Source organism: Cyanistes caeruleus, chromosome Z (assembly GCF_971803275.1).
Source record: "Cyanistes caeruleus chromosome Z, bCyaCae1.hap1.1, whole genome shotgun sequence".
Lineage (NCBI taxonomy): Eukaryota > Metazoa > Chordata > Aves > Passeriformes > Paridae > Cyanistes > Cyanistes caeruleus.
Genome location: NC_141732.1, coordinates 36302389 through 36325967, shown reverse-complemented (window position 1 = coordinate 36325967; position 23579 = coordinate 36302389). Strand labels below are relative to the sequence as shown.

Below are 23579 nucleotides of genomic sequence, written 5' to 3'. Positions count from 1 at the left end.
TAGTTTTAACTCCTTAATTATAAGAGGTTTATTATATCTATATCCAAGAGTGAAGAGCAGACACTGGCATGCCATTTAAAAGCTGCTCTTTCCAGATTGGCTTATAGTGGTTGGTTGTCAGTAATACTCAGAAACCAGTCATCACAAAAATTATTCAGGATTTAGAACAAGACATGGAAGGCATATTCATTGTGCCTTTTCACCATCAGAAGTTACTAAACACTAGAAAGTTGGAAAATAAACTCAGTATAATTTTGAAAACAAGTGATATATTCAAGTTAGATATAAAGTTGCCCATGGGGGATCAAGGATTGTTACAGAAAGATACACCTGAAACTATATCTGATATGCAAATAGGTCCAGCAGGTGCTTGACTTCATCAGACACCGTGTGCTATCTGTATACATCAGCTGAGAAATCTAGCTGCAAGTCTTCACACCTTCAATATTTACCTCCATGTTTTTCTTAGACAAGGTCCATGTCCATTACATGCTCCTTAGTACATATCTTGACAAGTGAAAACAAGTTTTGAGAACATGAGATGGAAAAAGTTAAAATCCTGGTAAAAGTAACACATTGTGCATTAATGCAAAATTTCAGGTCCAGTTACAGTATGTGCATGAGAAACCAAAGTGCTTGCAAGAGCACACTAAGTAAAGCATTGCTAAATTTGGTTCTTGTTGCATATTTGGCAGCAGGGAGGGTAGTTATTCCCTCAGTATTATGATTTATACAACAGTAAATAAGCTATGTTCTGTGATACAGTTGGGGTCACATACTTTTGGACTGTGTACTTTCTCATACAGCTAGCAGGCAAAATAATAGATGGAGCACAAACAGTAAATAAAGATATGAACATGAAGGAGTAATAATACCAGAACTGTGAAATGAAAACAGTTAGTCAAATATGTACCATGGAGTCTCATTTCAGAAGGTGCAGTATTGTGTGTACTTGAATTAGAATGCTGGATGCATACAGAGAACTGTTCTGTCACTGCTGGAGAAGAAAAGTTCAGTGACAGCTTTCCCAGGCAGTGCCAAAAGGAGTTACATGCTTAAAGTGAGCTAGTTTTAGCATTTGGTTTCTCTTCCTTGCACATCTTTAGTCTTCATTATTGATGAAAAATCCCTGCCACCCCATTTCAAAACTTTTGCGTATAGGTGACATTATTTGGAGTTCCATCATCAAGGGCAGCATCAAACCACAATGAACATATTACTTGTAGCCAAGTGTTATGCAGAAGGAAATCTGATTCATACGATAAACTCAATCAGAAAGGTATCCTCTATCAGTCATCTCACATACAGTGACTGAACCTTTCAGTCACTTGCAAAGCCTTTAAATTTGTAGTGAAGAATCAGCTGGAAGCATTTTCTGCTATTTCACCTTATTATTTAATTGTTCCTTTGCAAGTGAATGTGAACGTAACAAACCTGAACAAGGGATCACAAGGTTTCACAACACTGAATTACCCATATCTAGGTGATCTGATTGGCTATGTTCACATGTCTATAGAAGTCCAGTACTAAAATAGCATATGCCTTTGCCTAAATTACTTCGATAGCCTGTTTCCTCTTTTACATCTGGAATTTGTTTTAAAGGGGAAGAGGGATATGGGGGGGGAGAAGAGACAGAACAGTCTAATGTTATTTTCCGAGGCTAACTCACCTCAGCACAGGAAGCTGTTGGTGCTTTGTCTGCCTCTCTCTTCCCCTCACACACAGCACGCTCACTGCTGAAAGAAGGGTTGAGACTATGCTCACAAAAGCAGGCTGAGTAAGAAATGGAAAATCATAGGCCGTGATTAGCATCAGATTGAAAACATCCATTGTTTGCTTGCACTTCTGTGCCTGTGAATTTCAGCCAGATCACAGCAAGGATTTTGTGAGCTGCTTTGCAAGGTGAAGCTCAAATACTGCTGATTTCAAAGAGCAAAGACGCTTATTAAGATGCTGTATAAATCAAAGTAAATTCTATTTTTATGTATTTTAAAAAAAATAAAAGATTCAGCTGAATGCACAGCCTCTTGGCTGGCTTGTAGAAGAGACAGTGATTTCCAGTAAATAACAGCTGATGCATTCTCCATATTTGAAGCAGTTTATTCCTAAGTCATAGAGATTCATTCCCATCCTTTTTGCGCATGTACCGCGCTGGTTGGTTGTGTGGATGGATTAACTGTGACAAGCTGTGACATCAGCAAAGGCTGGATGCTGCCTGGCTCTGTGATTTTGTAGTGCAGCCTCCCATTACTGCTGGGCTGACTCACTCCTGCTATAGGGTGTGCCAGTACTGACTGAAGTGTTGAGCAGTGTGCTTCTGTGCAGAAGCTGTGCCATAATTGTAAAGCAAGCAGATTTTCTAATCCTGCTTACACAAGTGATAGAGCTGAGAAGCAAATTCAGAAGAAATGTTAATACTAATAGACACAGAAGTGGTAAAATATATGAGTTATTTAGTGCAGTAGTCATTGGCCTTTGAAAAAGCCTGTGAATTAGGTTTTTGGTCTGCAAAGCCTGTGAAAAGCACAGGCTTTGTTTTGCTTGGGGACCACCACAGAGGAAGAATCAGTGTTCATCAGACTGAAAACCAGCAAGTTATGGTATTTTGGATTATGGGGATTTCGTGAGCTGGAGCCAATTTACTTTACCTGTAATGATCACAGGAAGTGAGAGTGAGTGGAACAAGAACATGGTGGAAACAGCTCTAGTGTGAATGAGTACTATATTGCTAGCTTCCACTCAATTCAGGAGGGGTAAATGTTGTTTATTAATAACACAGGAGTCTACCAATTTCTTAGTTATTGATCTTGTACTTAAACCTGAAATACCAAACTAGTAGGGTTTTTGGTTGACACTGAAGAGGCCTGGAGAGAACTGCTGAGAATTCAGCCTCTGGAAAGGTGGATGCTAATGAGGGCTATTCTGCCCTTTGTATACTCTGAGACATCATTTCAGTAGTGCTCACAGTCCCTTAGGATCTGGTTTTTAAGGTCCAGAGGTTTCATAAGTACTCAGCAGAACAAGAAGTTTATGTAGACAATTGGTTGGTTTGGAGCAAACAGTGTCTTTGTGAAAACCTAACCTTTAAGCTGGCTTCATTTCATTCCTCATAGCTGCAAAAAGTAATTAGAAAAACCAAGGAGACGGGATCCTTTTGTGTTGTAAGAGGCACTTGGGGGGAAACAAGTTTCCCTTCTGAAAAAAATAAACTTGCTGACATTTTCTGTCCAGAGCTTTTCACCTTCGTCTTGTAGATGCTCTCCTCTTAAGCTTACATGCCTCCCTGTCCATTTAACAGCCTGTTCTGGTTAAAAACCAAGATGTGTACTTCTGAAGACCATTTATTCTGGAGGACCTTGTAGCAGGAGGAATTTGAAATGGCATAGATTACTGTTATTTGTTCTGTCAGAAGTTACCATTGTGGGAACGTTTGGAATTTTGTTGTTTCCTTACAGTGAACAGCTTGACTTTGGACACTAAACTCCTTTCTAGGGTAGATGGACACTTGTTGTGTTCTGGAGTTTTATGATCCCTCAAATGGCATCTATGAAATGGATTCTAGAAGGGTGGCAAGCAATTGCTTGGGACACTGTATCTACAGATGCTCCTTACAGTAATCACTTATTTCAAGAATTGTTTTCACTTCATTTAGTCTTGAGAGGGGGAATTTAATTATCATGCATATTTACACTCCTCAAGAACAACAGTGATGGTGTTACCATTGGTCCACATTCTGGACCTTGACACTGTGGACAAGAATGTGTGATTGCAGGAACCCCCTTACAAGGGTGGGCAAAGATGGTCTGGCACATAGCTAAAGATCTTTATCAAATTAATAGTGGTGTGTAATATGATCATTATCTCAGCAGAGATACTAGATACTGCTGTAGCAGGGTAGTCTCTTAGCCTGCATGTTGCTTCTCTAAGATTGTAATGCAGAAAACCTTCAATGGAGAAAAGTTTTTGTTTAGGTGGCTTTTTCATGGAGTTCATCTCCCAAGTGGGAGGTTGGCAATAGTCTGCTGAACAATTTTACAGGTGTGAGTTGCATCTCTCCTCTGCTAACACCTTGTGCCAGTTTTCTGTCCCTTCCTCTTCGTTACATTTGCAACTAGATGAGCAGTCTTTCAAAGAAGAAGCTCCTAATCAGGATGTAAGCAGGCTATGCTGCTGTGGGAGTGGTGTTAGCCAGCCACTATGGCTAATCTGCCATAGAAAAGCTGTTCTCAGATATTGATGGAAGCAAGGTAGATAGTGTCAGCTTTTGGTGTGTGTAGTAATTGTGTTTACTAGAAATGCAAAAGGGAGACCACACTAGCTGAGTGAGAATGTCAGGATGAGGACAAGTACTATTCTAGTATACTGGTATTTCCCAACCTTGATCCTAGGCTCTCTTCAACAGAGTATCTCTGTTGATGGTTACCGTACATGGTATATTTGAATTCCTAAATGGGCTGTGGCCTACTGAGGGAGGTCAGCCACAAGGCTTCCTATCCCAGGAGATATAGTTCAGTACATTATAGTAAAGTCTGATAAAGTTATCTTGACGTGCTTTCAGAGATTCAGTACTTGACTGAAGATCACCTGGAACGGAAACACTCCCTGCCTGTGGTTTTTGTTCTCTCTTCTCTGTAGATAAGATATTTGGTCCAATGTCTGTGTGTTCACATGTTTTCCAGGACATGCAACTATATTCCTGGAAGGATCAGTGCAGGGATGAAGAGAAGCAACAGATGCTGTGATGCTGGGCACGGGAGGGAAGCAATAGGTGCAGGCTAAGGAGTAGTCTCTGCAGCTGTGCTAGCTGGAGTAGATCTGGCTGTGATGCAAGGTGTCATCAGCTAAAGCTATCTTACCTCTGGCCTCCCAAAGGATTCAGTTTGTGAATGGGGGCAGGCTGAAAGTGGCATGGATAAGAAGCACAACATGACTATCTTACCACACTTTGGCAAGCTATCTAGTGCTACCTGTGCACCTGTAAATAATTTCTCTCCATTCTTGAAAAAACTTTACTTCAGTAATAGGAAGTAGTTTAAAGCTGTTAAGATGGGCCTGTAGTCTTTGGTTCAGCAAAGGATTACCCACAAAGCAAACCATTCCAAGGAAGGGGGCAACCAGATTTTGTGACAACCAGCAGACACCCCTCTGTACTCATCACTGCTCTTCATATTCACAGCATGTGTTGCTCCCAAGAGGCAGCACATGGATCTGGAACTGAGACCATGATACAGACTGGAAAGATTCCTCACTAGCAGGCAACAGTCTCTGGAATATAGCAGCCTCAGTCCTGGTGCTTCCATGGGCCTTGGTGCTACTGTGCCGATAAGTGTGCTTTAGTGTAATTGTTTATAATGACTGAAGATGAAGAAGGTCTGTCTGGCAAGCTTCCCAGAAAAGTCCCACCTGAGAAACATTTGAAAGCCAGGCACAGACAGAACAGTGATTGCTGCTTGACCTTCAAAATACCTGACAGCAAACAATGAACAATCCCAGTCTTGAAAACATTCAATGAAATGAGTACAGAACCTTCTGAGCATTTATAAATGTGGTGTCTAGAAACCACGACAGAAAGATTGGAAGAAGAGCAGGCAAAAAATTGACTGTTAAATTCTGTGAGCTTGAAACTAAGAGCTCAGTCATAGGTACATGATGTTCCATAAACAGTTTAGATTAGAAAGATGTTTTGAACAACTTTGGCAACGTAACGTGGATTTATTATCCTCTGCCATGGATTTACGTTGTCATGTGCCCATAACAATTTTGATCTGGTCTTCAGTGTCCTAAAATTGTCTTCAGAGCACTCCTGGCAAGGGCCTGGCAGTTGAGCCAATCTTGTCCATGCAGAACTTGTGTAAATAGTACCAGTTTCTGTGCCTCAAGTGCAACAGTCAGCATGGCTTCCAGTCACTACATGGCAGGCAACCATGCAACCCAGATTCTAGCGGTACTGTGTATGCTGTAAAAAAATGCATTGATCTCACATCAGAAATGTAGTATAGGTAAGGATAAGATCAAAATCTGATGAAGTGTCAATCTGTCAGTCAAGCAATCATTTTATTAATGGAAGCATACTGTCTGGTCCACTTGGGAGGAAGAAGAGATTCTTATAAAGTGGAGGTCAGCCAAAGAAAGTAAGTGCCTCTACACCTACACACGTAACACGAGATCTCATGTACCATCACTCAGTCCTGGTTGTCAATGGCGTTCTGTTTTAAATGTGCTACTTAATTGGTGCAGTAGGAAAAATTTAAATGTCCTTGGATCTTAAGTGTACAGGCATCAAATAAAAGGTTTAATTTATGCATATTTTTTCACATAATACTGTGTAGACCTTAGACTGAAGTCAGGAAGATGCGAGTTCCTTTGTTTTTATCTGTATGGCATTACTAACTTTTTAGAAGAATGTAGTTAATCATTCTTATATACACTGACTGTAAGTGTGCATGTAAGCAAATATTTCAATAGAACACAGAGTACAACTGGAAATAGTTAATGGATCTCAGGGAGCAGAACTAGTTTTAGCAAAAAAAAAAAAAATTGTCTTTGAACTTTAGAGTAGGACTTTTATTTTTAATCTCTGTGTCAGCAAAAAAACCCCAAAAAACCAAAACTGGCTCCAAATGGCCATTCTTTAGTTCAACAGTGACTTTTAAAATACTTTTAAGTACTTTAAAAATCAAATAAATTTCTTTCTGCTATTTGCTTCTTTTACAGCTGCACCATTTGACTTGGCCAGGAATCCTAAACTCAATGACTGCATACATTACAATTTCTGTCATGGTAGTAGGACACACTTTAAAAATAAAAACCTGCTTCAGGTCTTTGGTAAATGAGTGTGACCAGGCTGGGGCTAAGACTGTGTGCTTTGTTCCATAACACATGGAGCTGGCATAGTGGATGTGGCCTATGTTACACTTACTTTGCCTGCCTTGTCTTCCTCTTCTGGATCCTGATCAGAGAGTTTTCTTCATGTTGCACAGTTCCCTTGTTTATTCCCTAGGCAATTCTGTCAGCCTTTCTTAATTCTCCGAGAATTTGGAACTGCTATTACAGTTTCTTCACTGAAACCTCTCCTTGATGAGAAAGCACAGAGGAAGAGCCTCCATGAAAGAAACTCAGAAATGCATGGGGAGGCACAGAAAGAAAAAAGTTGTGACTCTCAGCACAGAACCCATCATTGATTTAAGAGCTCTGTTGATGGCCCCCCTTTTCATGTCTAATCCTGTTTGCTTGTCATGCTTTGCTAGCACTGATCAGTTGCAAGAAGTGTGATTGTCTCTCCCCCTTCCATTGTACTGGCAGCATAGCATCTGTAGTGCACTTGTGTAGCTTTCCACCCAAGCAAAGGCAAAGTGCCTAGGAAAGAGCAGGCAAGATTTCAGGAGAAGTGGTCAGGCTGCACTGTACCAGAAAAATTAGTTGTGCCTTGGCATGGCTGAAGAAATCAGCTTTGAGAGGGGTTGCCAAGGCTTCACTCAGTGCCACTGTTACCAGGGCTGGACTTATGTCAAGGGTGCTTAAAAAGCCTTTTGCTGAGGTTGTCCTGAGGCCAGAATTTGGCTGTCAGGCCAAGGCTGTTTCTTCGGCCAAACAGCAGTAAGTCACACTAACAGAATGTTCTCAACAGAAATTTGTTGTTAATTCCTATTTGGCACTTCATACTGGCAAAAAAATCCATTCCTTTCAGATTTCAGTAAATCAGGCCATAAGTTCAGAAGTTGTGGGAAGTTGACCCACATAGTACCCTGCATTTGTTTCTGCTGGATACCAGGCAAGAAAAGTCTTTCAGGAATTTAAAGCAAATCTTCTGGTGTATCACATGTAAATTGCAAATGCCATTTTTCATCCCCTGGGTAAAAGAATTCCTGTGTTCCCATCCACATGCATGTCCACATTTTGGTACCTGGGTTCCTGCAAGATTCCCTGACACAAAGGAATGCATCCTAGTGTGCTAAGTTTTCAGATGCATTTATTCAAAGGTGGATGAAAGATTTGCAGCCTGAGATCCTTGGAATACTGGAGAAATACTAAGCAAATGCTTACAAGGAAGTAAAAATTACAGATATTGTGTGTATAAATTCAGCATTCTTTGAAGGATACAAAGTTATTTTTCATTTGAATCTAAATCTACATGGAGTGCTTCTATGTAATCTATATTCTGCAGATTAGGAGTACATTAAGAAAGACTTTATATGGGGCAGTATGAAAAGAGTTGGCCCAGCAGTGGGTAATCCAATGGAAACTGAATAAACAGCTTAAGCAAAAAAATAAAATCTATGTAAATTTTACTTCAGCAGAGAGTTAGAAATCTTAATATTCTGTGAAAAATCAGAATTCATCAAGCAGACCCATTATATTGCTGCTGAAAAAGAAAAAGGTCATGGATTCATCAAGAGACATGGCTTGCTTATGATGAACACCTGTTACTTTAGAGGAAGGAAGTTTGTATACAATTCCAATAACGCAAGTTTCATGTAAATTTTGAGAAGGAAGCCTGATTTGTTACCTGTTAATCAAGTCCTATCTTTCCTATAATATTTACAGCTGTAATTTTTATTACCTCTGTTCTTCAGAGTGGTGAATGGCAAACTTAACTATGATTTTACTGCCTTGGATAACCTTATGGATCACCTGTGGGAAAACAAGCTGATTCCAGGTAAGAGCAGCTCCCTGCCTCCACAGCTTGGTATACCTGTTTGTCCGTATTGTACAATCATTAGAATACTCTTAAAGAGCTTTTCCAAAGCTGGTTTTGATAGAAATTGCCTTTACATCATGTCCACGTCCATCTCCAATGTGTGAGCAAAATGGTATTACAGCAGTTAACACAAATGGTTTTACATTGCCTTTGAAGGCAGTTTCAGATGGTTGAACTTGTAAATGAGATCTCTTGACGAGAAGATTGTACCCATTGACATATGCCTAAAAGGGCCTGAGAAGCAGGTACTTCAGATATAACTTCCCATACATTTATGCAAACATTTGCTGTTTTAAATTTCCTCTTAAGGAAAAGCCTTTATTATTATTATTATTATAAAAGCCCTGCATTTATGTTGACATAAATTTTATGCTCTGACTACTATAGTCACTGACAAGTAACGAGGAAGCAGCCTGAAATCTGAAATTGGGTGGGAACATGTGGAAACAGGAAAGAGAACCCATTTAAGGATGCTTCTTCATTGACAAGTGTGTTTCAGATGATGTGATAACTCATTAATAAAAATGAGATAACATTCACAAAAAAAGGAGACCAATTTCTAATGTCTTTTTTAGGATTTGAATTGATGGGGAATCCATCAGGTTATTTTTTAGATTTTGAAGATAAAGAACGTGTAGTACAGTGGAGAAACTTAATTACTGTTCTGGCCAGGAGATACATAGGTAAGTTATAAAATAAAAGCCTTGTTATTTGTTCTGTTGTAATCCATTCTAGCTGCTTCAAATAGTTTTGTGTAATATGATCAATTTCAAGCCCCTGGATTTCAACACAAAACCAGGAAACAAACATTCCAGAAACAGACCATGGAGACCATGGGATAATAGTCCCTCTTTTTACTGATCTGTGGCCAGCATCCAGAATGAGTAGAGTGTTCTGGGTATTACATTTGACCTGGCTCAAAGGACTGACTTTTAACCTTGTTATATTGTTGTGGTTGTAAACTACCAGCTTTCACTGGAGCATGATAACCTGAGTACTTCTCATATGCCAGCTTCAAATATTTCTAACAAGACAGAAGGGTTAGAATTAAGGGCAGGTGAGTGACCTAATTACAAAGCTGTAAGTCATCTCCCTCTCACCTTCCATCTTTTTCAAACATTTGTGCATTTCATTAAAAATGAGAAATCATTTTGAAACTCACAAATTACATTTCCCTCATTATTAAAAATAATGAGGAAAATTATGTCGTGGTAGTTCTGGGTGCTGAGCCTCACCTGGGGGCCGAACTAATCGAGTTGTATGTATAAGACACTTATTGATAGTATTGTCTGGATAAGCAGCTCACTGATAAATGAGGCCTCTCTTACAGATAGGTATGGATTGGAGCATGTGGCTAAATGGAATTTTGAGACATGGAATGAACCAGACCACCACGACTTTGACAATGTGTCTATGACAGTAAAAGGTGAGCGTGTTTTGGAGCACTTTTGGGTGTGGTGAGGTGAGACAGGTGTGTGGGGTGAGCAGAGGGGTGACATTGAGATTTAAGTTATACTGACAAACAAGTAAGGTAGACAGGCGTAATAATGAATGTGGACAGGTACACCAAGTCTGTTTTGCTAAGGTCATGTTACTGACTGCACTTTATTCCCTACTTGGATACTTCCCTATATGGGGTAGTGGCACAGAAGAAACAAAACGGGAGTTACACTAAGAAGATGTAATTCATTAATTGGCTATAAGGTGTAGTAAAGCAGTAAAGGAGTGAAGGGTGGAATAAGAGGAAAACTCCTCACTGAAGTTGCATGCTTTGAGACCATGCTCATACAAGACCTTTAGAAGAACCTTGTGAAGGCAGCTTAGGTTTTGATGTCTTCTTGTGTTGCCTGTGCATAGGAAAGGGTAGTCCCAGTTTGTGAGGTCTTGCCAATAAATCAAATAATAGAACATATCCTTGTAGTTTTAGATCCAGTTTCTGCTTTAAGGTACTGTCATTGATATATTAATCTGCTTGGACTTTAGGGTTTCTCAACTATTACGATGCTTGTTCAGAAGGATTAAGAGCAGCCAGTCCTTTTCTAAAATTTGGAGGGCCTGGGGATTCCTTCCATCCCTTACCCAGGTCGCCCATGTGCTGGAGTCTTCTGTGTCATTGCTACAATGGGACCAACTTCTTCACAGGGGAGACTGGTGTAAGGCTGGATTACATCTCTCTCCATAAGAAGGTTAGTCAGAGATTTCAGTTTAAAGCCATTTTTTCAATCAGTTCAATCAAAGTTACATTTTATTCTGATCTACAAAGATGGTGATGACAATGATGAGTGTCCAACCTATAGAAGGAGGTATGGCTACCTATTCTTGCAAAACTTTGAAGATGTTCAGTTACAAAACTTCAACTCAAAGCAAATTTGTCTTTGCCTAATTCCCAAAGGGAAGCAATTCTTCTACTTACCTGTTCTATATTCTATGAGGAGTTCATGCAAATAGCACATGCTTTAGTAGATGAGGTAAAAATACTAATTTTGTTGGTGCACAGCAGTTTGGTGACCAAGGAATCTGTTTTCAGAATATATTTTATGTTTATGACTCTAGGTTATGTCTGTATGTTTACCACTGTTTTCTCACTACCACTAAGCAGATGTGAAATATTGTTGCAGGGAGATGGGAATTCTCTCTACATCTTGCAACAAGAAGTAGAAGCAGTTCAACAAATTCAGAAGCTGTTTCCAAGTTTTTCTTCTGTTGCCATATATAACGATGAAGCAGATCCAATGGTTGGATGGTCCATTCCACAACTCTGGCGAGCTGACGTGACCTATGCAGCTATGGTTGTAAAGGTGACAGTTCATTGGTAGTTTTGGCACAGTAGTGTCCCCTAATGTGTAATGCAGTAGAAAAAACGGACTTAACAGTTAGCTTTTAAGCAGCTACTCAAGCTAATAGATGCTAAAAATGGAGATCTCCCTTCTGATACAGTGGGGGTTTCCCTGAATAGTCTGGTTTTAGTAGCGTGATTTAATTTGTATTACTTTCCTTCATCTTTCCTGAAAAAAAAAAAGTCCAACCCAGAACCAAACTGAGAACCTGTCAGAGAAGTGCTAGAGAACTGAGTTAGAGAATGTATACAGTCCCCCAGTTAGACCCGTCTGATATGATTACTGCCACACATGCCCTCTCCATGTAGTACTGCTCTGGTGTCAGTACTGCTGGCTGTCACCTCACATATGTGAAAATTATTTCCCAGTTCCTTCATAAGTTTATCTCATCAAGATATGTCAGGTGTAATAAAGAAGTTCCCTGAGCTCTCAACATACTCCATTCTTTGGTTTGAGGTACTGGCTATACATATCATCTTATTAATTACTGCTAGTAATTACTGATGTTGACCAGAAAAACAGAAGGAGAAGAGAATGTTCAACATTCCCACCTCTGCAGTAATTGCACCTTGGCCCCAGAGCAAGCTCAGCTCTTCCCCTGCATAGCAATAATTTCCACTGCACTGGTGCTTTATGAGCCACTACCTTAAACAGCACATAGAGTCCAAGGGTTTCTGTGCAAAGGAGTAATACCCAAACACAGGAGCATGTATGTCACCCAGAAAAAAGATGCATCTTAGCAACTGCTCCTGATTAGACAAAAGGCTCCCAGTTCTCTGAGACTGCATATACAAACAGTCTTCTCTAAGGCAACAAGTCATTGACTGCATCACAGAGAATTTGCAAGACAAAACAACAGTGTTTATAGTGATGTGGTGATAAGAAGGGAGAAAGAAAGTCACATCCAATGGAAAAATTAACACTCGGTTGTATAGAAGCTGAAGCACTGTGTTCCTTCAGAGACAGCTGTGAGACTGTTCAGTTGTCAGCCTTCTGAAGTTCTGTTTAATTCTGATACTCAGGCACAATCTAATAAACAGACAACTTGGGAACTTCGGTGTTTTGCAGGAGAGCAGTATAGCAACCAATGAAACACCAGGAGAATTAATTCCAAGTTAGCACCAAGTGGGAAAAATTACCAATTGACATACAGAATCCAGGACCAGCTCACAGACACAGACCCACTGTAGTGGGTATAAAGTAACTCAAGATTTGAGAACCATTTAGATTTAATTCAGATCGTAAATCCTGATTAATAATTAAGTATTCAAGACAGAGGAGCATCATTTGTAGTGCAGTAGACAAGGAAATGTGTTCATTATTTATGAAGAGTACTAGTAATAATTATTTCAGAGACTTACTTCTAGCAAAACTATGCAGGTACTTGAGATTTTACAATGATTATTATATCACCTAAAGTACAGTTTTTCCACAACTTACGATAACAATTATTTTCTTCAGTCTTTTTTAAAAGGCAGAGTGACAGTTCTTTGCAGAATTCTGTAAAGATTAAAAAAAAATAAAAAATGCAGGGACTGCATGTTGGCTGTTCTCCAAGGTGAAGGTTCATTTTCTCTATGACTTTGCAGGTAATCATCCAGCACCAAAACCTGCTCATTTCCAAAGCCAACAACACCATCAACTACTCGTTGCTGAGTAATGACAATGCCTTCTTGAGCTACTACCCCCATTACTTCACCCAGCGGACTCTGACAGCACGTTTTCAGATGAACAATACAAAGCCACCTCACGTCCAGATGGTGCGGAAACCAGTGCTGACTGCCATGGGCTTGCTGGCACTGCTAGGTATAGTAACCACGGATTCAAGAGCACATCAATAAGTCATCCTACCTAGAAGCTTCCAGTCGTAAGAAAGATGGTTCCAGCCATCTCACTATTCATAAAACCATGAGTTCTCCTAGCTGTGTTTGCTAGCTGTATTAAGAAAATGAAATGTAATTTCCTCAGAGAGATTGATAGCTCAGAAAATATTCCTGAGGGTCTGTTATCCTTTTGATTTGACTTTGATTATATCCTCTGTGTGCCAACCACTCATTTTTTGTTGACTGGTACTTCCCTCTTGTGATGCAGGAGGTATATCCCATCAGGCTGCAACTGTCTTTAAGAAATCCCTGCAGCTGGAAGACTCATGTAGCATATTACAGGGAGAACCTCATTCACTGTCACCTGTTTTCATATTGCTAGCTGAACTGCTAAGCATAAGAACTGCTGTAGTTGTAAAATAGATCTGACTGAAGGCTGCAACTGGTAAAATAGGTCAGAGCATAGCTCAACCTATGCTCTATCCATTTGCATGCTTTGACCCTGCAGCTTCTGACATAGGACTGACTACCAGTGATTCTTACAGTTGTCGTGTTTTTTTAAAGGAGAAAAGCAGATTTTTGCAGAAGTGAAGATCAGTGGATATGAAAGCGCTCAAAACAGCACAGTTGGCGTGCTGGCCTCTGTGCACACCCCAAGTGAGACACAGCCCTCAGACAGCTGGCAAGCTACGGTACTGATGTATTCAAGTGAGGATAACAGGACTTCATCCAACATCAGCACTGTCACAGTGAATGCTGCCCACTTCCCCAAACTTGGAGGTAAACAAATATCATGTAGACAGCTCATGTTAAGTGATCATTAGGACAGAATATCAGCTGGAAAACTTCTACTCAGTCACCTTTCATTGCAAGAGTGAATTTAATTTCCTAACTTCTCTCATCTTTTGTGCACTCCTAGATTTTCAGAGGTATAATGGTGTTCTTCTTTGAAAGGTTCATTCCTAATGCCTACACTTTGATCCTGGCTTATTTGGTAGCTGCAAAGCGCTATCTTTTTGGAAAACTACTGATCTCAGGGTACTTGGCAGGATATTGCTGGGTAGCAATTCCCTTAATGAGATGACTCTGACAGCCAACACACGAACATAGAATTGTATGCAGTTGATGCAGTTACCCAACAAATGCCTGCAGCACCTGTGCAAAAAGAGGATTTCAATTCTGGTTGTGGAAGTAATAGTTTTCAGTGTAAACCTGGCAAATGTAAATTGTAGAACCTCATGAGAATGCTAGCCATGGGGCTTTCTAGTGGAAGTCAGGCTCCAAAGTGCTGAAATCACTTTTGAAAAGGTAGACTGACACACCTGATAAATTTATTCTTGTTAATCTTTAAATTCAAGTGAAGAGTTTACTTTCTTTTGTTCCTACAGAGCTGGTGTATGTGACATACTACATGGATAACAACCAAACCAATCCCTATCTGAAGTGGAAAAACCTAGGAAGCCCTGATTTTCCTTCTCCAGAACAGTTCCAGCAAATAAGGGATGCTGAGGTATGATTATGTGTTTGCTTGGAGTGTTGTACAGGTAAAGTTCTTGTGAAAAAGACAAGAAATCATGCCCATAGTCAAAATTTCCTTAGCCCACAGTCATTCACTTTTTATATACATAAAAAATTCACTTTCAGTCCTGCAGATAAGTATAGCTCATACACAACTTATACCTTTGTGTTTATGTTGTACAACCTCTTTGCTCTGGGCCTACCCATAAAATAAGAGGAACAGCTGCTCCTGGCAAAGTTCTGCCTTCTCTCAGAATCTTGAGTGAGTTTTGGACTCTTTCTGTTCCATTTCCCCAAGTAAGTCACATTGCCCTGTGTATGTTACAGAATGGCCAAATTCCTGCATTAGAGAGTTGAAATGAACCTCCTTAATAATAGAGAACAAACACCTTCCTGAGGTGAAAACTACCCAGTGCAAAAAAAAAAAAAGTGAGGGGCTCACAGGGAGACCAACAGTTTTCCCTCATCCTCACTAGTGCTGAATGCACCATAGAGATAATGAAGGAGTAAGTCTTCTCTGAGAACTCCTCTCCCTGTGGATTAAAGTCATGTGGAGATTATTTACTGTATGGGAGCATATGTGAGCATATGTCACTTCAGTTCCCCCTACCATAGTTTCCCCTATGCATTCAGACTCCCAGGTTAAAAAGGTCATCTTTATTCCCTTCAGGGTCCACATTCAGTACTTGCTTTCTGACTTTGGTCAGAAAATATCAAAAAAAGACATACAGTACTGTGTCTTCTCTTCCCGGTCACCCAAGTGACCAAGTGACTATTGCTAATGCCCATTAGATACTGTAGGAGACATCAGCTCTTCCTTGAAAAGGACAGCAGCAAGATTTTAGATGCTCTTGGCTGCCTGGTGCAGCCTCATCCCCAGAGACCAGCTGTGTAGGTGTCATGGCTAGTAGTAGCTTGCTCTCCACACTGGGAAGAGATGGGGCCGGGGTTTGCAAAGACCTCTAGCCTGAAAGACGTCCATGGGAGGTTACACAAGTGACGGATTGTACCTAATGGCCCCTCTGTTTCCTGAAGAGCTGGAAAGCAGGTGAGTATAAAGTCTCCCAGTGTGGAGAACTTTGATGCTTGGAAGCATTAGCAGTACCAACTCCATTGGAAATTTAGAGTCCTAAAGTAAATACACAGGCACTTTACACTGGTTTAACAGCTGGTCTTTAGGTGCTGTAAAGAAAGATTTTTCACTATGTTATTCTTTGGCTCTACAGGACCCACTGGTAACAGGCCCGTTCCCATTTCCTGTAGCTGGCATCCTGACACTGAAGCAAGACTTCCCCATTCCCTCAGTCTTTCTTATCCACATCTGTGCAAGACCCAAATCAGCTCCTGATCAAGTATGTGTTGTATCTACCATTAGATACATCAAAACTGAAACTGCTTCCTGCCTTAAGTCTTAGAAGAAGACCATTTGAGTTAACTTTTTGTTAAAAGTACCGTGTAAGAATTAGTAAATAAACAATTCTTCTCTGTTTTGATGAGAAGGCTCTCAAAGATATAATTCAAGATACATAGCAAGTGATAGGAGCAGCCACTGAGATAAATGGAAGTTCCCATAGTGGGAAATTAGTAATGCAGTACTGAAAAGTGCAGTATCTCTTTAAAAATCACATGGTATGCTACAAGGATTGACAACATCTCTTCAGTTAATAATTGACAGCTCAAGCTAAAATCGAATCATGGCTTCCATATTAGATGTCTGTATCTGCTCATTCAGTCTTACCCATGTTCATAGTGGTACCCAGAGCCTCAGAAGGTCCTCTGCAAGATTGATGAGTGGGAGAAATAGGCTGCAAAAATCTACAGAGCCACAAATTTTGTTTTTACACCTGATCTCAATGGAAAAAAAATGAAAGTAAATAATTAGTAAGGAAGGATGAACACAGAAATTTGACCTGGCTGATTGGTTTGTACAGTTTTCTTACATAGGCTTGTGTCTTTGGACAGGTGACTGGTGTTCGTTTGATCCCTCTCACAAAGGGACAGGTCATTGTGCTGTGGGATGATGACTGTGTAAAGTCAAAGTAAGTAGCTTTAAAATAAAATGGATACAAGTGAGTTACCAACATACTATTCCCTAAGTTTCCACAAGCCCTACGGAGTAAAACAAGTTCACAAATTAATTGTTGCTCCTTGATAGATAGTACAGTGCATTTGTCTGACAAAATGAACTGTTGGACCTGTATGCACAAATTGTGAAGAGCAACCCTGCCTAATTTGCTGCCTGATCAAAGGAATCTGCCTGTTGCTCACCAACATTCAGTGGCATTTCTGAGGGAATTTTATTCAGCATAACAGACAGATACATGATAAAAGTTATATTATTACCAGATGCCTAAGTGGGATCTTGCACAGCTCTGTATGGGATGTGAACTGGAAGAGAAGACCTCCCACTGCTTGCTTCAGCATGCTGGACTCGACTGGAAACCCTCTGTAGGTGAACTCTGAAAGGTTATGCAGTGTACAGCTATATTGCCTCAGGAAGCAGCGACTTAGCTACTTTTCAAGCCAGTCTCCCTAGATTCTTCGTTCTTGATAACCCTGGAGTCTGAGTGAAAAATGTGTGACGTTTTGTGATGCTGCACATACCCAAAGCAGCAAGTCTAGGTGTTTTTCTGGGGGCTGTTGGAGCCTGGTTCTTCCTAATAGTGGCAATTCATGCCATCGTACATTTGGTAGGAATGAATCAACGGAACATTTCTTATTTTTGTCCTTCATGTTGAAATAGCCCTGAGACTAGTATTTGATAGTTCACACATTATCAGTTGTATTTACAAACCTCTCTGGTTCTCTTTTCTAGGTGTATAAAGACATTTGAAGTGGAATTCTCATCAGATGGAAAAGCATACCAGCGGATTAATGCCAAAGACACAATATTCACTCTCTGGGTCTACAGTCCAGGTATGGCAAGAATACTCACATTAGGTAATATCGTGTGATATTGCCACCCATGGGTATGTGAACCATTGTTTAGTAACTACTGAAGGTAGGTAACTTGCTAGTAAAATACAGTCCCTCACAAATAAGAGCACATCCCTTCATTTAGGGTCGTATTCTTCATAAGAGCTTTATTCTCAAGAACTTTATTCTCAAGTGATCAACAAGTAGGACAATGAGGACATTATTAGTAATATGCCATGGGTGATTCCTTATCACAAAAGCCAGTCACTGAGCTGCAGCCCTGTCAAGGTCCCTGAGGAGTTAAGGAGCACTTTTGTAGCTGGTACAGAAATATGCAAAAACAATAACAAAAAAAAACCATCAAAAAAGCATGACCACACCTTGCAATAGAAGCTTACTCATATTAAACATCCAAGTGAAGAAAGATTGTGATGTTTTATCTGGGTATTTTTTTTTGTTTATCTGCAGGTGGAGGGTGGTGGTTGTTGATGTTTTATGTTTGTTTGGTTGTTTTTTCTTTTTTAAGCAAATGCAGTCTAGTCTGCAACATGACCATCCAACAATTATTGGTAATAAACACTGATGAGTGCTGAGTGAAACACAGAAAAGCCTTGCCTTATAGTGATATTATTAAAAAGCAGTTGAGAGATGTTTTTACTAGAAACAAGGGTTTATCTTACCCTGAGAAAGTCTTAACATCAGCAGTGGTTTCATAAAAGTTCAGAGCTATTATTGCAATGCAAGGATTACACAGGCAAACTAAAACTGTGAATCATGGCTATGACAAATCTCTGAAATTATTATTCGCTAGTATATTATAATATTATATACCAGTTTTAATAGTTTGTTTCAAAACCAACAGCAACAAAAAAGACTGCTTGAAAAAATAACACGTCTCAGCAGTCCTTTTTGCTAGGAACTTCCTCCTCACCCATTATTTCTAGCATTCTTTTTTTTCTAAAATAAAAACACTAAAACACACATAGAAATCAATTGATTAGATAGAATACCCCCAACATTGCTTGTGTGTTCAAAGATTCTGCTAGAGAAAGCTCTGTTCTTTGAACTGGATCAAGGATAAAAAGCAGTAGAACCACAGATCAGCTCACATACCTTTAAAGTAAGTGTTGCTGCTTCCTGAGTAAAGCAGAGGGTTTTCAGTCAGCCTGTGTGCTTCTTGTTCTGCTTCTTTGTTGAACCTGTCCCCACATGACCTGTTCCAAAGACAAAATTCAGGCAGAAAAGTTGGGAAAAAAGGAAATTACTAATTGTGTGTTGCAGATGCCACAGCCTTCTTCCAAAGGAACTGCTAGGAAGCCGGTCCTGTAGCTGTACTTGCAAATCCAAATAAGTAGAGAGGATATCCTTGGTGAAACAAGATAAAAAAGCCAGTACTTGGCCATGAGGAATTTGTTATAATTTTTAATCAAACAGGCACAGACACATGTAGGGTGCATAACTGATTTCCCCAGCCCATTCCACAAACTTACATATTACAGGAGTAGTGCCTGCTTCACATTTTCCCAGTACCACAGATGTTACCATTTTATAGTGACCATTTCTAACCTTTTCATTTGCAGGAAGCTCAGTCTCCGGCTTTTACAGAGTGCGTGCCGTTGACTACTGGGGGAAGGCAGGCCTGTTCTCTCTTCCCGTGGGGTACGTTGAAGCTTTCAAGTGACACTGAAGAGTGGTGCCTGGCTTGGTGTCAGAGGGATGTATGTTCCTTGCAAATGACAACTCCCCAGAAAAAGAAACTCCTCCCAGGCTGAGGAGGGCGTATGGAGACGACCTGATGAAGTTAGGAACGAAAGTTAGAAGCAACTGCCCCTGTTAACTCTTCACAGCACAAAAGACAGCTTTATCAAACAATCACAACTACCAACCCAACTGGTAAGAGGCTACCGTAGGACAGGGATTCAGCCTGCTAACTAGGAATTATGGGAATAAATATTTATTATTCCCCATTTTTCACTGAGCTAATGGCCAGGGCAAACTAAGATTTATAGAGGTCACAAACTGTAGCAGGAACAGAACCATTGCTTCACTGTGTGAGTGAGGATGGTAGCAAAAGCACATGGAGGACCTGCCTTAGCTGCCAGGCTTAAAGGTTAAAGGTTAGCTTCCTTGACTTAAGGGTTTGATGGAAAAGTGCACAGCAACCAGACACATTCAGAGCATGAGGTAAAGGATCTGTTATTCCCTTTTGGCTAGTCACAGTGGGTTATTTCAGAACACTTCCCATGTCTTCAGGTGTATGAGGTTTTTCACCCTCTCACAGAGGGGTTTCCATCCAGCTCTCTCAGTATTTGTGACCATTACGTGGATGGCAGAGCTATAGGCAGAGGAAGGAATATCAGCTCATTCTCGGAGGGGAGAAGGCACAGAAAGCCCTGGCCTCCAGACTCCCTGCCTTTTCTCTTTTTTGTTTTTGCCCAAGTCACCTGTTTTCTCTAGATCAGCTGCTGCCTCTTTGCGGTGGAGGCTCTAACCCTGAAAGTCCGTTGTCTCCATTGCTGGAGACAAAGCAGTGGAGAAAGCAATGGAGAAAGCTTGGTATCCTTCAGCCCTTACAGCTAATACCTCCCCTCACAGACTGTAAGTGGCCACTCAGCTGTGCATGGCCAGGAGAAAGCTGAAACACTAGTTAGGGCCTTTTGTGTTTTCGTATGACAGGACAGCACACTCTTGAATGTAGCAGGGCTGCTACTTATGACACTTAGGAAATTAAAAAAGAACAGTTTGAGCTCCTGTGCTTTGCAAAGCATGTGCAGGAGCGTGTGATAGATAGCCCTAGATCACAGGCTACAGATCACCACTGGCTGTGCTTGCAGCTGCCAAACACTTTATGTAAACAGCAAAATTCCCTGAAATTGCAGGGGTGCTGTTTTATTCTTCCCTTTTCACAACTGGCACAGTTTGAGCTGTGCCTTTAACAGGCTCACAGAGAGAAGGATAATGCCAATGAAAACAGCTGGAATGTTTTCCATAAGAGGAGTGACTTCGTCACACAAACATCCCCTACTGCTCTCTTTGCTGACATCAGCCACCTCACCTACATAACAACAAAAACTGCATATTTGATGAAACATTCAGGTCTCAGAGAAAAAGAAGTGCCTAAGTTTGCACAGTAGGAGAGAGCTGAACTACCTCAAATGCCCTCAACTTTTACAGCACAGAAAAGAAACATATGGAAAAAATTAGTGCACATGAGATGTGGCCTTGTATCTCCTGACTTGCTGGTTACTTGTTCATGTGCTTGTACTGAAAATTAGCCTTAAAAGATTTGTTGTGTCACAAAATTCAGATGAAATATTTCTTCCCTCATTTAAGTTTTAATAAGGGGCCCTTGTCACGTCCTAGTCCTCCAATTCTTTGTCCATACAGGCAGAACAGAAAAGGGCCACGGGTCCTACTGAATTGAAAACCATCTCAATTTAAGAAAAGTTACTGAGACATTCTACTTGGATGCAGATAGTAAAAATATATTTTAAACTTGTAATAATTGCCCCTGAGTGAAGAACCAGTGTATACTTATAAGTAAAATCTAGCAGTTAACACATGTTGTTTTGCTAGTGTGAGGTGGAACCACAAATAAAATGATTTAGAGAAAAATTAGGTATAGGGTCTTGAGAGATTTTAGTGTGTCTGAAGCAGGAGATGTATGAGCTTGAGTGGAAACTTTAGTGTGTTAGGATGTCCTACCTGAGTAGCCCTTCTACTTTAAAATTTTATCACTCTGGCAATCAGACTATAGCAGTCTTTATCAAACCAAGGACTATGTACTAGTTACAGGTGTATTAAAAAAAGAAAAGAAAAAAAAAAAAGAAAAAGAAAAAAGAAAAAACATAATTGTAGTGAATAGTATTGATTTTGTTATGCAGGGATGAAAATTTATAGATGTGCAAACCATGAAAAATAGAAGATTTCTTCTGAAAATCTTCTTTGCTGCTATGATATAAACTCATTCCTTTAAGAAATGAGCTTGTATTAACAATTCCAGAGAGAAAAGAAGTTGGTATTTCCAGGTATGAGTTTATTTCTAACAAATCATAAAAGTTTTGAAATGGCGTTTTCTTTTTTTATCATTTAATGTCTACAGAAAAACGCTATTCCGTACTTGAAACCTGAGATTTCTGTAACCATATGTTGCTGACTGATAGTGTTTCCAGAATAGCATGTTTAACTAATCTCCTCTGTTACATGTAGTGATCAGCCTCCCATTTTCAGAAGTGCCAAGTATCCATAGCACCAGGTGTGAATAGCAGGTGCTTAGTAGTTCAGTAGTATCATAACCAAAGCAAGGCTGCAGAGCACTCATGTATGTCTTTTGCTGTTCATTAATCCAAATAAGAATATGTAACTGCAACTGCAATGTGGGATTATTTGCCTGCGCTTCAAACAAAAGCTTGTGAGGCTATATAACCATTTTGCAACTTAAAGAACCTTTCAGCTGAGTATTTTACATTGCCTAATTGTGTGTATGCTACATTTGTTACCATCTTTTGTGAGAGCAAATAAAACAGTTTTTAATCTTTCACATGAACCCTGTAAAAACAGGATCTGGTCATTGTGTTCCAGAAACTACTTACAACTCTTATGTCACCAACTTAATCCTGGAAAGTAAAAACTGTTCTCTAGGACTGTCATGTTTTAACTCCAGCCAGCAACCAAGTACCACACAGCTGCTTACAGTGGCTACTAGCACAAGGGGCAAAAGGTAGCTTGGACTTGTGGAAGTTCCAACATTACATAAAATTGAAGCATGAAGGGAACCTTACCATTAAAAATGTCAGGGCTGAAATAGAAACCTAAATGTATAGATTGCCTCAGTTACCACAGCCCAGGGAGAACCTTTCAAACTCAAGGTGGTATCATCGTGTCTGGTCTCAGGACTTGCAGTGTCCTTGCTGGAGGAGGTTCACTGGTGTGTGAAGGACAATATCCTTGCAGGGTCCCTCCTGCTGTTGCGCAGTCATAGTCTTCCTGCCAGCACTAAAGGACCTTCTGAGGACAAAACAACAGTCCTTTTAATGCATAAACAATTTTTTTATTTTGTCTTGTTAGTGGAAAGTTTGTGCAGGACAGAGATTATGACTTGGGACCTATACACACACTTAAAACCCAGGAATAATAGACTGATTTTCATCAGACTGCTCAAGCAACAGACAGAAGATATCTACCTCTAAATATACCTGAGATGTGTCATGTTGAACTCAGCAGAATTTCAGGAGAAGTGCAAATCTCATCAGAATACACTCATGACCACCTGCCCTATTCTGCCTTGTTTTTAACATTTCCTGCAGTCATTGAAGACAAACGGATACAATGTAACTCCCATCTGCTTATTAATTCACCACATCATACAATGGGGATTTGCTTGTGGTCCTGATGGAAATATGCTCCCACGAGTACAATTCCTGGGTCATGTGAGCTCTATGGTGTATTCAGCTAGAATTGCCACTATATTTCTGTTACCCTGCTGGCTTTGCCTTATGTGGCTGAGGAGGGATTTCACTGCTTGTTTCCTCTGGACAGGTTATACCAGGCACAATAAGGATGCACTGGGTCCTGCATATTGATTATCTCTTGCTACAACTCTCATCTGCTCTGGTCATACAATTGGTACAACCACAGACATTTAAAATCCCACTTCTCTAAGACTGGTAGTGTTGGTCTGACACTTTTGCCCAAAGGCCACTCTCCTTCAGCTAAGTGTTAGCGTTGTCTAATCAGTTGTTACACAAGTCCTAAGGTCACAGATTCCACCCCAATACTTCCTGCTGG

General features: G+C 40.2%; 2 protein-coding genes across 4 annotated transcripts in view; one reads left to right on the top strand and one right to left on the bottom strand.

Annotated features, from left to right (window-relative positions):
* The window catches only part of SLC26A1 (solute carrier family 26 member 1), a 35078-nt gene extending 15630 nt beyond the window's left edge, over positions 1-19448 (bottom strand). The window contains exons 1-2 of one of the 3 annotated variants that reach the window (XM_086869923.1): positions 19359-19448; positions 18906-19006 (exon numbers count right to left, since the gene is read on the bottom strand). The gene's annotated coding sequence lies outside the window, so the exon portion shown is untranslated. Of the gene's footprint in view, positions 1-452; positions 630-1669; positions 2066-18905; positions 19007-19358 lie in introns of those variants that run through there. The other 2 variants (XM_086869922.1, XM_086869924.1) reach the window with 2 other exon arrangements.
* IDUA (alpha-L-iduronidase) overlaps positions 1-22332 on the top strand; it is a 46103-nt gene extending 23771 nt beyond the window's left edge. Inside the window, exons 3-14 of the mRNA XM_086869920.1 lie at positions 8574-8656; positions 9274-9381; positions 10029-10124; positions 10682-10884; positions 11317-11496; positions 13125-13341; positions 13923-14138; positions 14747-14868; positions 16103-16228; positions 16839-16915; positions 17692-17792; positions 19373-22332. Of these exons, the coding sequence (XP_086726046.1) occupies positions 8574-8656; positions 9274-9381; positions 10029-10124; positions 10682-10884; positions 11317-11496; positions 13125-13341; positions 13923-14138; positions 14747-14868; positions 16103-16228; positions 16839-16915; positions 17692-17792; positions 19373-19473 (1630 nt within the window). The 3' untranslated portion in view covers positions 19474-22332. The remainder of the gene's footprint in view (positions 1-8573; positions 8657-9273; positions 9382-10028; positions 10125-10681; positions 10885-11316; positions 11497-13124; positions 13342-13922; positions 14139-14746; positions 14869-16102; positions 16229-16838; positions 16916-17691; positions 17793-19372) is intronic.
* Positions 22333-23579: the final 1247 nt, after the last annotated feature.